This window comes from Copadichromis virginalis, linkage group LG17 (genome assembly GCF_057382275.1).
Source record: "Copadichromis virginalis isolate Kocher_CV1m ecotype Utaka linkage group LG17, C_Virginalis_male_GT1.1, whole genome shotgun sequence".
NCBI classification, from domain to species: domain Eukaryota; kingdom Metazoa; phylum Chordata; class Actinopteri; order Cichliformes; family Cichlidae; genus Copadichromis; species Copadichromis virginalis.
This window is the reverse complement of record NC_140634.1, coordinates 29,537,226-29,554,357: the sequence shown is the minus strand read 5'-3', so window position 1 is coordinate 29,554,357 and position 17,132 is coordinate 29,537,226. Positions and strand designations below refer to the sequence as shown.

The 17,132-nt window shown below is 40.2% G+C and overlaps 1 protein-coding gene across 1 annotated transcript in view; it reads left to right on the top strand.

Moving 5' to 3' along the window:
* The window catches only part of exoc4 (exocyst complex component 4), a 143,964-nt gene that overhangs the window by 32,040 nt on the left and 94,792 nt on the right, over positions 1-17,132 (top strand). The window contains exon 10 of the mRNA XM_085436359.1: positions 564-652. Within this exon, the coding sequence (XP_085292485.1) occupies positions 564-652 (89 nt within the window). The remainder of the gene's footprint in view (positions 1-563; positions 653-17,132) is intronic.

Here is a 17,132-nt window from a genome sequence, read left to right as displayed (position 1 = left end):
CAGTCATATATTTCTCAACTAATTAAAGGGGATCTACAATGCCCATTTCCAGCTTCATATTTTTCTAGTTGGATTATACCTAAAGAATTATTATTCTTCAAAAGAATTATTATTTGTCTTTTACTGGGTCTTGCTGCACTCATCTATTATGAAATAAGCTGTTTTAACTCACTTAAGGTCAAAGTCCCTTTAAAAAAAAAATCTGTCCTCTGATTGGCTCCCTATTGCAGCGTTAAGGATATCCCTTCTCAATAATATCATACAAAGCCAAGATTAGAAAAAATGGTCTGATGCTGACCGCTTACAGCACATTGAAGCTTAGCTCACAGGTACTTAACCCACAGTTGTAACACTATATGCCAGTTATTAAGGAAAATCAGAATAGTTTTACCTTCCGTTCATCTGTAGTCTTGTCAGGTAGTTTACAGCAACAGTTACTACTAACTTCACAAAATGTGTTTTTATGTATGAAATTCTGGATTTAAATTCCATGTATGTGTCTCATTTTCACACCTTTGAGTATTATGCTGATATGTTGTTCCCCCTTGTTGAACCTTTTGCAGGTTTGAATCATCATCCCATGCCATCAGCATGAGTGCCTACCTGAGAGAACAGAGGCGAGAGCTCTACAGCAAGAGTGGAGAATTACAAGGTGAGGAGAGGGATGGATGGATGAACTGAGCAGTTTAAAGTAGAGAGGGAGAGAGCTGATTCTCTAATACAGACAAGGGACAGACTGAAAGCAAAACCTGAACCCTTGAACCTATAGTGAGGACATCGGGTGTCTCTGTTATGCTGTGGTAGACATTTTTACGGGGTGGTTTGGTCCACTTGTCCCCTCAGAGAGAACAATTGCTTGGAATCGGTACAAATTTGTTCTGACTGGTCACCCTTGTTCTGTGATGAACCACTTCTATACTGATAGAAGGGAACAGCAGTAATTGAAAACTATGACTCATATGCTATGGCTTCAGCAGTCATAGTTCTCAGCTTAATTGAACACCTGACATGTAAGACAATCCTTTTCACCGTGATGGTCAGAAGTTCACACCTTAATACACTTAATCTTCTTATTTTCCTTTAAGTTTCCAACCATTTCTTAGTATATGATAAGTGTGGATTGATGGCAGGAGGAAGAGATAAAAAGGTATGACAGGGCCAGATGGTGTGAAAAGTACTGACGGAATAGTAATGGATTAAATTGGATAAGAATTTTTTCAACTTGTGTGATAATAAAAGAGCAGCATGAACATAGAGATGTCGTCTAAATGGATGAAAAGAAGGACAGGGGTTATGGAAGAAAAACTGTAAAAAAGACATAAAGACGTGGACCTTGCTTGAACACAATCGATAATACTAATACCCCTCACCCTCCTATAAGGTTGAGGAGTGTGAGGGGTATTAGGTCATGTTTGGCTAAGATAGAGGTGTCTGCGGTGGAAGGATGGTGATGGAAAAAGTTTGGTAAAGAGGAGGAATGATAGCGTCAGAGAGATGTGACTACAGTGCAGTGAAGATGGGGAGGACATGCTGCAGTTCGAGAAGTCGCACTTAAGAAAAAGGAAAGGGAGACAACAGGAGTGTGAAGAGGGAAATGGCGATAGATTGACGAGATGCACAGAGCGGGGTGACTTTGCAGAATCCGCCTACAGGGAGAGGCCTTGAAAACCTCTCACTCACACTTTCACGCACGCACAAAATAGCACAGTGAGTGAGCTACACAGCCAGACCCTGGAGAGTCTAAACTGTTGTGCTGCCCCGACTTCTCTCTTCTCTCTGTCTTTCCTCTCCTCCTCCTCTCTTTGCCTGGCTCTGCTCCTCTGCCTGTGACCTTGAAGTTTCAATCAGCAATGCCTGACAGCACTGTTTGCTGCTGTCTGTTGCTATGCCTTTTCCCCCCCACACCAAACGCCTTGTTGACATAGTATAGATAAAATAAAAAGGTAATTTGAAAAGACTAGTTGATTTAAAAAAAAAAAAAAAAAAAGTGCAAAAGAGATCCTCTAGCACTGTCTGCACAACTTCTTATAACTATCAGGGGTAAACTGTATAAATAATGCGGCATTGATTAGGCTAGATATTTAGCTTAAGGCTGAAATTACAATGCCGGCTGTACTTCTTTTCTTGACGAGAAATGCCACTCATACTGCACTGAGTCTGTAAATATATGCAAAATTTACTACCCCAGCTCCCCACTGCTACAAAACGAGCAGCACTGATTAACTGTCGATGAAGGAAAACCCCCAAATGGTCTTCATATAACGGCGCTTTTTTTCTTCTTCTTCCATCTGTCGGTGCCTCAGAAAGAAGGTGGAAAAATATTTTTTTTGACTGGCTGAATGCCTCAAGGGTTTATAAGAAGATGAGATTTCTCTGGGCTTTCATTTCACCTGTCACAATGCGTAGCACCGACCACAAGCCCAGGCCAAGGCCTGAATGGCTGAAAAGAGAATGAAGGAGTAAGAAATCATTTAGAAAGTGAAATAAGTCAGCTGTGATGGAGGGAGGGGAAAGATGGATGAAGGAGGAGGGAGGTTAAAAGTCATTGTTTTCATCAGGCTCTTGCGAAGAAGCCATTAAGAGCTTTCTGAAGGAAGAAATTAGAAAAATATGTATTGAGACAGTGTGGAAAGGGACTTTTTCTCTCTCTCTTCAAATTAAACTTACCATAGGGAAGGAAGGTGAGGAAAAGAGTTAGCAATGAGAGATTGAGTTGATTAATTCTTCTAGCTCTGGGATTACTCAACACTTAAAGCTTAGTCATGTGTGTCCTTCTGTCTTTTTACTTGGAGTTTCCTAAACTCCTTTTTTTTTTCCCCTTAACGGTCTGCTTCAAGTCAATATAGTTATTAACTGAAACGCTCACCAACAGAGTCTTGGAAATAAGAGTTTGATTGTTCATTTTAAATCCAGCTATGCACCGTTAACAAATGCATAAAAATGGTAATGCACAAACTTCTCAACTTCAGATACTTTTGAATTTTGCACTTTCTGGTGATACTTTCTGGAGATGCACCACTACAGAATTTCAGGGCCAAAGCAAAAACAAAGAAATATTTTAATCTTTGTAGACTTATTTAACTGTTTCAACAGACTAATTACTTTCAGACTTTTCTGTATTTATTTTTATAAGCATGTGTGGGCTACAAAAGCCAAAGGATAATTTTAGATGCAGATTATTGTCAAAGATACCAAGCTTTTAAAAAAATAAAATACAAATCAAGTTAGATTAGGTCTTCTTCTTAGGTCTTCTTCTATCCTCAAAGCTTTAGAGTTTAGCTAATCTTCTGACACATAGGTAATTAGGCTGAACTGTTACCAGCAATTAGTGTCACAATTAAAAGCACAGAGGAGTGACATAGAAAAATCAGCATTCATGGCTGGGTTTTTAAGTTTGTGTAGGATTTTTCTTTTCTTTTCTTTTCTTTTTTTTTGAAACTGAACCCTCTATTTAGTGAGGTCTCACTATTCTGGGGCAATGTGTAAGAGGACTGGCTCAGTGGAGCCATTTGGAGCACGATGACCTGACTGTCTTCTGTGTGGCCCCATTTGTTCTGCCTTTACGAAAGGCCTCAAGGACATCCTAGCTGCTTTTTGATAATGTGAAAGCTCATTGTGTTCCCTTAGGGCATAAGAAAATAACACAGAGGAAGAATAAACTACTACTACTGAGTGGAGTTATATTTTACACTTTTCTCTTGTGTATCCTGAAAAATTATTTCAGCTCTCAACAAAATTTCTGGAACAAAGTTAACAATACTTTGAGTTTCTGTTATCATTATCTTAAAGCCCCTGATTTATTGGGCATCCATGACATTTTATATGTGATCACATTAATATAAAAGACGCTAGCTTTTGGGTAGGTTTGTCAAACAGTGACCAAAGAGTCAAATGCCGTCATTCATTAAAAAATTAACACATAGTTAAACCATTTTAATATTGCATTGCCTCCACAAACCAAAATAAGAGGCACAACTGCTTCTGTAGGTTCATTCGTTTTAACACAGACATGCCTTTTACGTACTTACACATAAAATAATTGGGCTTGCTTGTATTAATTATATAGGGTAATTAATTGTGAAATATATTTCTTTATCAAGCCATCTGGCTCCTGTGTTGCATCAATCTTTTCCTAAGTTAGCCATTTAATAAGGCTTATTGAGTATCTTTTTATATAGCACAGTTAAGGTTCCTCAGTTTTGTTATCTACTGATCAAAATCAGGTGCATTGAGTGCAGTCTCTTTAGTCAGGTTAGGTTAGTTGTTATTTGAAGTGCCACAGGTTTAAAATGACCCCCATTGGGTCTTATCACTTGAGACTTTTGAATTGTGAAGATTTGGTTTTTTTGAAGCCATGATTTACAACTGTTAAGTTAATTACTTATTAACTGTTAAGCTAATGCACAGTCTTGGAGCACCATGCCAGATCTTGTCTCATCGGCTGATCAGGAGAGAGGTGGTGGATCAGCCCACAACCACAGAGGAGGAGCTTGTTTATGTTCTGTTGGGGCCACAGTCAGTAAGAATACCATTGGTAACACACAACGGCATAATGGTCATTGAATCTTCTTAAACCACTGGATTAAGAAGAATGAATCTTGCATGGTCCTGCTGCTTAAGAAGGCACATGTGCAGGCCCCTCTGAAGTTTCCCAGTTTATATCTAAATGATTCCGAGTCTGGGAGCAAGTCCTGTGGTAAGATGAAACCAAAATTGAGCTCTTTGGCATCAACTCGACTCACTGCGTTTGGAGGAAGAGAAATGCTGAGTATGGCCCAAAAAACACCATTCTCAGAGTCAGTAAAGCCAGAACACTGAAGATAGTTTGTCGATGGGTCTTCCAGCATGGCAATGACGCAAAAAAACTGCTTAGACAACAAAGGAGTGGCTAAGAAAAAAGCAGGTGTCCAGACCTCATCCTATAGAAAATTTAAGTTATCAAAGTGCAACCAAGAAAGATAAAAGATTTAGAGAGTTTCTGTAAAGATTAAAATGGTTATTTCGCTCAGTGACAGACAAATCAATTTCTAACTTGTAGCTATGTAAAGCATTTTTACTGGATTTTTGTTTGATATTCTTTCTCTCTTTATTCAAATGAAACTACCATAAAAAATAAAGTGTTCATTAATTTGTAAGTGGGCAAGATTACCAATTCAGCAGGTAATCAAACAATTTCTTTCCCCATTGTATGTTTTTAAGCTACTTTCCTTTTTCCCCCCTTTTATCTATTTTAATGTTTTTACATTTTACAAAAATAAAAAAGCTAAAATCTTTAACAACATTAAAATGGAAAATAGAATGACTCGTTGTAGCTCACCGTCAGGTGTTGAAGTGACAATAACAGTAGTCTAAAAAATTCTCGCTAAATACCTCTCGCTCCCTTATCTCTGCACCTGCAGCAATGTAACTTAAGCTTGAAGGAGTGAGAGCTGCCCCTACACCACACAGCTGTTCTGACTTTGCCACAGAGTGCACGCTGCCCCCAGCAGCAACTTTGCATTCTATGTAGCTCAGAACACAGATGGCTGCTGGTAGTGCTGCTTTTAAAAAAATGTAATTATTATAATCAAATTTAGAGTATTCGTTGGCAGCACTACTCTGGGGTGATATGATAGATGAATAGCTGGCGTGTAGATGACAAGCTTGCTTTGAACGGCGAGACAGACTGGTCAGATCTTTTGGCGAATGCCATTCCCTTAATTTCGTCACACATTTTCTGTCTCTCGTTTGTTTGTCACTATCAATTAAGGCCAAAAATGGCAAATAGTAAAAATAATACCAAACACACACACACTTGTTCTGAAAGGTTACAGTGTTTGTTGTGCTGTTGTACGAGTTCCAGCCTCTAATGTAAGTAAACATTATTGCGAGTAGCAGTATTAATGTGTTATGGTTTTGTAACTTGTCGACAATCAGAAATCTCTAATGGGTTTGAAATTAATATGCTCTGTAATGTATGTCTCCCAAGTTTTGTATACACACGCATATATCGTTACACATGTGCACACAGCTACACAGGCACATGGTCACATGCCCAACATACACATTCAAACACACTGGAGGACTTAATTGCTTGCTTTCTCATCTTGAACGGTTCAATTAATCCAATGCTTCATCTAAAGACTCTATTACATCTCCATATGTAGCCACATCTGGAGTATGTGATTGGAACGCATGTATGTATATGAGACTGCAAGTTAGAGTTTATATGTTGTGTACCTTTTATACACCAAATCCTCAGTTGTCTGTCTAAATGTGGATGTACTGTGTGTGGGTATGCTGCTAGCCTTTGCAAACCACTGCTTCAGAATCAAAGAACCTCATCCAGATTCAATCACATTTCCTATGAATAAATGATGAAAATAGCAATTTTCTAGCCATAGATGTGTCACCACTCCCTCATATTCCTCTGCTTATCTCACAGCCTCTACACGTTTACACCCTCCTCCTTTAGTTTTTTATTGCGTCTTTGTTGTGTGAAGGCATCAGAGTTTGCCAGTGGTCATCTGGGAGGTGAAGTGTGAATAAATCCCAATAACTCCTACAGTCTTGCGACACACCATAACGCTTTTAAAGCCTTTTTTTTTTCTAATTTTATTTCTCTTTGTGCCGTGGTCGCTCATTGTGTTTTGTACTATATTGCCTTGCCCCGGGGCATGTTTGAAGTGACAGTCCCCCCCCGTACACAAAGCCAGCCTGTCGCCACATACTTGCCCCATATGTGCACATAACCAAACATACACACTTTAAACTTATCAATTTCCTTGTAGGTGTGCGCACATACTCCTTCTGCCAGCACTCCAACCTCTGACCTCCCCCTCTCTCTTTGGAAGTGTTCATAATCAACTCGGTTCCAAATCTATTTCACACATTCCCTATTTCCCTTTTGATATTCAAATAGACTTGTTCACAATGTGTCTGGCACAGAAAACAGTCTGCTTGAGTCTCCCTGCACAAGCATTGTAGTTAAAAACAGCTTTCCTTCTTGCCCAACCTTAATACCCAATGCTCAGTCTGAAGTACATAAAAAAGCCTATGTTGTATTAGGGGCTTCTTGTTCGTGCATAATAGCATCATATTCCCACGACAGGAAGGAAACGGGGAAAGATAGAGGTGGAAGAGAGTGGGATGGTAGAAGTGGTGTTCCTTGTCAAACTGATTTGTACACCCCAAAGGGGAGAGAGAAGAGGTGCAAATGGAAAAACGTCTAGCGGGAGACATGGGTGTGGAGGTGATGCTGGGTGGGATATTAGGGGCGGGACTGGCAGGTGTTGTAAGCCACGTGTTCAGATAATATATGTGTAAGACTGGCATGGTCCTGCCAAGTGATGTGTGATGTTACACTCTTTCTCTGTGGAATATATTATGGTTAGGGCAAGGTTATTTTTCAGTATCACTTGGACCACTCAGAAGAGTGATGGGGCATTTACAGCAGGCTGTAACTAACTCTCCAAAAAGTACTCGTACACTAATATTGCTCTTTTCTGTTTAGATTCTCAGGAAAACTAATCCATGTTTTTAAGGTGTAACCTAACTCTGAGCCCAGTGAACATGACACTATGCTTTCATTGGTCACACTTCAAAGCTCCTTAAATCTATTTTTATTGTAGATTCACTGACTTGTCTTCTCAATTATTCTTTTTTCCAGTCATTTGCTGTCCTCATTTGTTGGTCGAATTCAAGGATAATGGTTGTTCACTTATCTTGGAAAGTGATCAATACTTGACTTCCACTGACCTTGCAATTCTAATTTATCATATTCATTAATGGAATCTTAGATAGAATTGAACTTTGTCTGGGAAAAATTCAATAAATGTTACAGGATTATGACTCTGGAATGTCAAACATATTGATACCCCAACTACTACTACTTCTTTTTTTTTTTAAATTTTATTTAATTTCCTCTACTTGCTTTTTCCACATTGATGCTCTCTCACAATTTAGGATTCATAGTAATCCTTCTTTTTCTGGTATTTAATTACTCTACTTGTTTGCTACTTTTAATATAAAAATTCAGCACATGCTGTGCTTCAGTGTCATGTAACCAGATTGAATTTATATGCACCCTTTTTCTTCAAGGCCAGACCTATATTAATCACTTTATTTTAGTAGTAAAATTCTGGGATTTCCTCAAGTTAAAATGTATTCTACCTTTTTTTTAACAAGAGATGATGTCAGTGGAAAGTTGTTTATGTTCTTCATCACAATACAGAGCAGATCTGCATGTTGCAGCACACGTATTACTGCAGATGTTTCGGCTCACAGTTGTTATTTTAAATGTGTTTGGACTCATCATGTTCAATTTGGCTGCACATAGATATCAGTGAAGTTGATGATACACGCATCCCTACATCCATTTTCTACTGCTTATCTGGTCTGGATCCCAAACATACACACATAAATATGCGCTGGATTCTCATCTGCTACGGAACCAATAATTGAATTACAACAGTTCTGTTGCTGAAATTAGAGTGGCGCACAGAACTAGTGTGGAAAATGAATGCGGCTTATAACAATAATACTGGGTCTTTACTATAGTGTACCTCACCAAGCCTCTTATTATGATAGTGATGGACAGAAGCACGATAATGGAAAACACATTTCAGGCAGTTATTTATCGTATCTGCTGAAACAGAATTGATCCAAGTATCTTGCATATTGCACTCTGTGTCAGTTCATTTAGTTCTGGCTTTCCACTTCTAGACAAAATATGAATCACAGATTATTTAAACCCTAGCCAACAGCACCTGCTGGAATAAATCTCAGTAAAAGCACAACAGAAAAACTAAATGACAGCCAAATTGAATCCTGTATTCAGAGAGCTTGGACCAGAAAAACTGCTTTGATGTCTCATTCAGTTGTTCCATGTAAGTGATGACTGCCATGAAACTAAAATAATGATCACATGGCAGCAGCATTTAGGCATGTAGACATGGTCATGAAGACCTGCTGGAATTCAAACCAAGCATCAGAACGGAGACGAAAGGTGATTTAAGCGACCTTTTCCTCGGCATGGTTCTTATTGCCAAACTCTCTCGTCTGAGTATTTTAAAAACCACTGAGTTTAAGCCAAAGTATGCAGAAGAGCACAAAGCAGATGGGTTCCAGCAACACAAAACACTGGGTGCTGCTCTTGTCATTTAAAAATAGGAAACGGAGGCTACAAATTACAAAAGATCAGTGTTGGTCAAGTTACTTGAAAAAAGTAATCAGTAACTAATTACTGATTACTTCCCCCCCAAAGTAATCCCGTTACTTTACTGATTACTTATTTTCAAAAGTAATTAATTACTTAGTTACTTAGTTACTTTTTAAAAACACGATTTACAACCTGAAGAGGTGATAAAGCGATAGATCTTTCAGCCCAATTCTACTTTTTCTACATAATCCATCATACAAAATGTAATCAAATAGAAAAGTCTCTTTTTAAAACTTGTTTTATTAGTTTTTAATCTTTTAACTTTATGCATCAAGCAAGAATTTAATTATATGCAACATTCTCTGACTGGAAGAAATTTGTTTAATATTTAAACCTATTTTCTGCACATTCCAGCACATAAAATATTTTTTTTGTGTGTTTACACTCACTCTTTCAAATAGATGCAAGTAAAACACAGCAGAAAATAAATAAAGTCAAAGACTAGCAGTCTTTTTGCTCTATTTTCACCTGTAAAGCAGGAGTAGGGTAGGCGGAGGTTTATCATGGTGCAGGTGTGCCGTAGCGGTCAGTGGAAGAATCCGCGAGTTTCTCTGTGAGTTTCCCATTACGTCATAGCGCACTCGGTGCTTGCTTGGAAGTTTAGGGGATTTTTTTCGCTGTAAAAAGAAGTTTTCTTCCCACACACAATGCTAATGGACGCTAATGTTTTTGTCACTTTTTATGGAATCAAACTCAAAGTAAGGTCAGTACTTCCACGCTTTAAATGCTGCACGCTCATACTCTCTCCCGCACTCGATATATGATCTATTGTTGATCTGCACACAGCTGTTGTCACAAACGTCGCACTTGCTAACGTCATTGTCATGAGACATTCTCGCAACAAAATCACGGTTTTAGTAACGCAGTAACGCAGCGTTCCTACGGGAAAGTAACGGTAATCTAATTACCGTTTTTGCAATAGTAATCCCTTACTTTACTCGTTACTTGAAAAAAGTAATCGGATTACAGTAACACATTACAAGTAACGCGTTACTGCCCATCTCTGCAAAAGATCAGTATAACTAAATAGAAATTTGGTGATGGTTTAATGATTTGTGGATATTTTCTCGGCACACTTTGGGCCAAATACCCAGTAGCCCCCCCTGAAGCTTCATATACTTACCTACCTGAGTACTTTTGCTGAAGATGCAAGCTTTCTGGAGAATAACGTGCCATCCCACTAAGCTCAGATGATCTCAAACTAGTTTTTGATGATGGTAGTTCAAGTTCAGTGTACCTACATTTAGCGTACAAAACAGGAACAAACCTACTGTAACTAATAATAACTCTGCATTTAACACCATAATTCCCTCCACACTCACCACCAAGCTGGAGCATCTGGGACTCAGCTCATCTATGTGTCAGTGGATCTCCAACTTCCTAACTGGCAGACCACAGGCAGTAAGGATGGGCGGACATGTCTCAGCCTCCACCACTCTCAGCACTGGAGCCCCCCAGGGGTGTGTTCTGAGCCCCCTGCTGTACTCTTTGTACACATATGACTGTGTGGCCACTACCAGCTCCACCACCATCATCAAGTTTGCTGACGACACCGTCGTGGTGGGCCAGATCTCTGATAGCAACGAGACGGCCTACCTGAAGGAGATTAGGAATCTGGAGAACTGGTGCCAGAGGAACAACCTCCTTCTAAACGTCAGTAAGACAAAGGAGCTGATAGTGGACTTCAGCACTAAGCAGGAGAGGAACTACCAGACCCCCGTCATCAACGAGTGCCCAGTGGAGAGAGTGGACAGCTTCAAATACCTCGGAGTTCACATCACGCAGGACCTGTCATGGTCCTGTCACATCAACACCGTGGTGAAAAAGGCCCGACAGCGTCTCTACCACCTCAGACGCTTGAGAGACTTCCAACTGCCCTCCAAGGTGCTCAGGAACTTTTACTCGTGCACCATAGAGAGCATCCTGGCGGGAAACATCTTAACCTGGTTCGGGAACAGCACCATGCAGGACAGACGAGCTCTACAGAGGGTTGTGCGGTCAGCTGAGCGCACCATCCGCTCCGAGCTCCCTGACCTGCACTCAATCTACAGCAGGCGGTGCTGGACCAAGGCCAGGAAGATCGTGAAGGAGCTCAGCCATCCCAACAACAGACTGTTCTCTCTGTTGAGGTCAGGAAAGCGATTCCGCTCCCTGAAGACCAACACAGAGAGACTGAGGAGGAGCTTCTTCCCGCAGGCGATACGGTCTCTCAATCACACCACCACACAGTACTGACCCACACATACAGTTCTTACACACACACTGGACTTTCTGGACTTTGGTTTTGCACAACACTGGTCACTATATTCTTCATTTCCGGTTAATGCTTGTACAGCTGCTGTTATTGTGTATATATTTATTTATATTTAGATTTCTTCATACATTCTTATATAGTTCTATATTGTGTATTGTGTATTTTGTTGTACAGTTATTTTATTTTCAACTTTAATTTATATATTTATCTTTATCTTATTCTTCCCAGTTAAATTTACCCTTCATTCTAATTTGTGTTGTACAGTTATTTCATTTTTAACCTTAATTTATATTCTATTCCTTCCTAGTTAAATTTACCCTTTTTAATTTTTCATATTTATTTCCTATCTTATTCATAGCCTTTTCCTTTTTTGTTTTCTTTAGGTCACGAGCAGTTGTCCAAGCATTTCACTACATATCGTACTGTGTATGACTGTGTACGTGACAAATAAAATTTGAATTTGAATTTGAATAAAGTGTTCATTGATTCTGCGTATGCAGGTTTCAATGAAAGGCAACATATTATTGCATTATGTATCCAAAAGACCATTGCAATAGTATTGATGGTGACCTGTGAAAGACACTCTGGAGGATGGTTAAGAACACACAAATAGCCCAAGGCAAGCCTGATCCATTGGGCCCAAAACATCTGCTACCAACATCCAATCATTATACAACACAGGACACCCTCAGAGGTCCCATGCCCACACTGCTATCGTTCAGAGCCATTTTGGAGGCATAAAACAAACTGTGTGACAAAGACGAATATGTGTGTGTTTTGTTTTGTTTTTTTGGGGTGGGGTTGTCTTAAATTCATCTAAGCTAAATAACTGGTACGATAAAACATTCCTAAAACTAGAGCTGCTTTGACCAATAAAGTGCCTGGATAGCTCATGCATAATTAAAAAATTTAATCTGGTGAGAAAATGGAATCTGGAGGAAATGTAATGACAGGGGGTGTAGAGGACAACAGAGAGACTAGAGCAAGGTTGTAATAGTTTACACAGTTCAGACATTTAATCAGAGAGAAAGTGCTTGGTGTATTTTCCTATCCTAGGGCTAATTTTAATCAGCATTGGTCTTACCGTTATTTGGGGCTTTGACTGTCGCCTTTGTGTTTACTTTTAATCTTATACTCGCTGATTGGAGAAGGTGGAGAGAAGAACAAATGAAAAAGGGACAGAGGGAGGGATGGAAAGAAAGGGTGGAAGAAGGGCTTGTTGGACCTTAGCTGCACTTGTAGACACAGGTAAATACGTACACAGCTCTTGCTGTCACAGCGTGCAACAAATTCTTCAAGTAAAGAACAGGATACACAGTGTGCTGCCTAATTCCCTGCTGGGTGGAATGAAAGATGTAATGACATTTGCTTTTCTGGACAGTTGGTTCTCTTAGGTCTTTAAACATGTGTACATAGATGTATGTGTAGCTTGCTATCCTTCACAGCATCCATTGCATGAATGTCTACCCCTAAGAAGAATCTCTCCTCAGTTGTTTCAACCATTTATTTTTTCTTGAAAGGGTTTGCTGGGGCAGATGGTTTTGTATTGTGGGTGTACAGATTGTATAAACCCTCTGAGACAACTGTTATATATAAAATTGACTGTTATAGACTAAAGCACTTTGGGTAAAAGCATGATATAAATGCACTCCATTTACCATCTCCATTTGGGTTTGGCAGTCTAATGACTAGGGCATGTGACATGTCTAGTTCCATATGGAAAAGAAATGGAAAAAATTATCCTTTTTTGTATATCCTAAACATTTGCTGTTGGACTGAAGTTTTTTCTTTTCCAAATGGGATCTGGTCATGCAAGAGATGAGCACTGCTGTTTTGTAAGTGATCAGTGGCACAAAACTGTATCACCAAAGTTAAACTCTGTGTAAAATCAGTCTACAATTCAGATGCGCTCATCAAAATTGGACAATGCAAAATTGGAATAATGTTGCCTGGTCTGATGAGTTTCTATTTGTACTGCGACATTCAGATGGTAGAGTCAGAATTTGAAAACTGAAAGCATGGACCCACTCTGCCTTATATCAACAGTTGTTAGTGGTGTATTGGTGAAGGGGATATTTTCTTGGCCACTGAAAATATACATAAACACAACAGCCTACCTGACAATTTTGACCACTATATCTTCTGATGACTGCTTCCAGCAGGATAGCGCGCCATATCACAAATCTCTGATATTCTCAAACTTGATTTTTGAACATGACGATTAGTTTACTGTACTCGAATGGCCTCCACAATCACCGGGTCTCAATCCAGTAGAGCACCTTTGGGATTTGGTAGAACAGATGATTCTCATCATGTATATGGTGCTGATAAATCTGCAGCAACTGTAAATATGGAGCAAAATCTCTGAGGATTTTCCAGCACCTAGTTAAAGCTATGCTTCGAAGATATCAGGCAGCTTTGTAGGCACAGACGAACAGATATAAAAGATACATATTACAGTTAGATAAACACACGAGTACATACGCATGTATCTACTTACGTACACACTTACTTACACATTTATGTACCTGCACATTTTATTCATCCCCAATGTGGAATTCTAATATCCAGCTTCTTCATAAGAAAATCCCTCCAGTCATAACCATAAGTAAATAAACTCATTAATGTTGAACAAGTAGTATTTAAAATGCAATATTAATATGTTAAAGAATTATAGCAGGAAACAAAATGTGTATATGTTTTCGTTTTTTGGTGGTTGTACCTAACAGAAGGCATGGTGAGTGAATATTTTGTTTATACACTCGTGTGTGTGTGTGTGTGTGTGTGTATATATATATATATATATATATATATATATATATATATATATATATATATATATATATATATATAATATTAGGGGTGCAACGATACACAAAATTCACGGTTCGGTTCGGTTCGATACTTTGGTGTCACGGTTCGATATTTTTTTGATACAAAAAAATGTTCATGCCTTTTTAATTTGTCATTTATTAAAATTATAAATATATATTTTAACTCAAAAGTACAGTTTTTAAATTTAACCCTAACCCTTGTGCGCGTTTTTTATTTTGACAGCGAATGCGCACCTGCGGACCACTTATGTGCAGCCCTGGTTATTTAGCTCGTCATATTGCAGCCACAGAAATTCTTTTGTCCATGAAACCATAAAGCTGCACTTTCTTTTTGCCTTATAGTCTCATTTGTCTTAACTTCTCCGTTTTGTGGTAAGCTTTTCTTTGGCTGTCACTTCTTCACCCCGACCTGTCTTATTTGGCTCAGCAGAACTAAAATATATATACTGCTACTTTTACACACGGACTCACATAAGCTCAGCGATTCTCTGCGAGATCAACCTCTCACATGTTTAAGCTTGCTGCGGGAGATTTCACTTGTCATGTTTGCATAGTAAGCTAACGATTAATAAGACGATGTCAGAGGAATTGGTGCACAAATTATCATCACTCACAGATCAGTGCTGTCATTGCAAAGTGAAAGCAAAAAAACAAGCGCAAATTCAAACGCGATTTCAATATGTCACATATTGACAGTGGCTCACCGATGCCAATGACATAATTACCCAGCTACATTTCTGAAAGAATGCAAAAGCATTGACATATATTTTTCCTACAATAGCCCGACGGGCAGGGAAGAGATAGATTTTTGTAGCCCGACTGGAAAGATCGCTAGCTCCAGAACGTCAGGCTAGCGATTTTGCAAGCCCTGTATCTGATTGAGGAATCACTCATCTTTGGAAAAGAGAGTTTATTACAGAGAAATGTCTCTTTCCAAAATAAAAGCTATACTATCCGCTTCTTCTGGGCTATATTCTCAGCAGCATATTGTAGCGGGTCAGGGCTGTTCGGGGTTCTGTTTGTACAGTTATGTTTTGTTTATGTTGCCATAGTGACGGGTGACGCCCTCTCGCTGCGACGGTGTGTCCTTCCGGGGTCAGAGGGCGCCCTGTGTGTTGTTGCTGTGCGGTTGCCGCGCTGAGCAGTTAGCTAGCGGCAGTGTTCTTCTGCAGATGTCAATAAACGGCTGTGCTCCCTGGCTAGCTCACGGGAAGCAAGACCAAACGACACCTCCGCCTCCTCGTTGTCTGAGCTCGCCACATTGGTGTCAGAAGTGGGATGATGGTGGCACCCCATGTTCTGACCCGAGTGACTTTTCCAAACGAAGGCACCTGGACATTTGCAAAGTGAAAGCAAAAAACAAGCGCAAATTCAAACGCGATTTCAATATGTCACATATTGACAGTGGCTCACCGATGCCAATGACATAATTACCCAGCTACATTTCCGAAAGAATGCAAAAGCACATACACATATTTTTTTCTTCCTACAATAGCCTGACGGGCAGGGCAGAGATAGATTTTGGTAGCCCGAGTGGAAAAATCGCTAGCCCCGGGATGTCGGGCTAGCGATTTTGCAAGCCCTGTGTTACAGGCATGGCCCTTTAAGGATGAAGCCTGATGGGAAATGTATTCGGGATGTGTGTAGCGGGACTGCCTGGTGTGTATGTGAAGAGAGAGAGCGGAGAAGGGGAAAAAGTAACGGTTAGCTACAGAAGAGACGAAAAGAAAATAGATAAAAGGAATATAATAACTCCCTCGACAGCCAGAGTTGTGTCGGCGATGCTCGCTGTGAGTAAACTGTTTCAGCCCACTGTACGCGGTGTTCGTGCCTTAGAGAAGAAATAAAGTTTGGTGAAGCAGTTTCCTACGCCTCCTTCGATATTTTTGCTAGCGGAGTTGACCTGTATAGTTAGCTGTTGCCGGCTACGAGTCAGTTACAGAACCTTCAAGTAACTGCCAGAGGTTTCCTTACTACGGTTCGGGGCCGCGGAAACACCTGTATCTGATTGAGGAATCACTCGTCTTTGGAAAAGAGAGTTTATTACAGAGAAATGTCTCTTTCCAAAATAAAAGCTATACTATCCGCTTCTTCTGGGCTATATTCTCAGCAGCATATTGTAGCGGGTCAGGGCTGTTCGGGGTTCTGTTTGTACAGTTATGTTTTGTTTATGTTGCCATAGTGACGGGTGACGCCCTCTCGCTGCGACGGTGTGTCCTTCCGGGGTCAGAGGGCGCCCTGTGTGTTGTTGCTGTGCGGTTGCCGCGCTGAGCAGTTAGCTAGGGCAGTGTTCTTCTGCAGATGTCAATAAACGGCTGTGCTCCCTGGCTAGCTCACGGGAAGCAAGACCAAACGACACCTCCGTCTCCTCGTTGTCTGAGCTCGCCACATTGGTGTCAGAAGTGGGATGATGGTGGCACCCCATGTTCTGACCCGAGTGACTTTTCCCCCGCCGGTCGTGACCGGCCGGTGCGCCAAAAGAAGGCACCTGGACATTTGCAAAGTGAAAGCAAAAAACAAGCGCAAATTCAAACGCGATTTCAATATGTCACATATTGACAGTGGCTCACCGATGCCAATGACATAATTACCCAGCTACATTTCCGAAAGCATGCAAAAGCACATACACATATTTTTTTCTTCCTACAATAGCCTGACGGGCAGGGCAGAGATAGATTTTGGTAGCCCGAGTGGAAAAATCGCTAGCCCCGGGATGTCGGGCTAGCGATTTTGCAAGCCCTGTGTTACAGGCATGGCCCTTTAAGGATGAAGCCTGATGGGAAATGTATTCGGGATGTGTGTAGCGGGACTGCCTGGTGTGTATGTGAAGAGAGAGAGCGGAGAA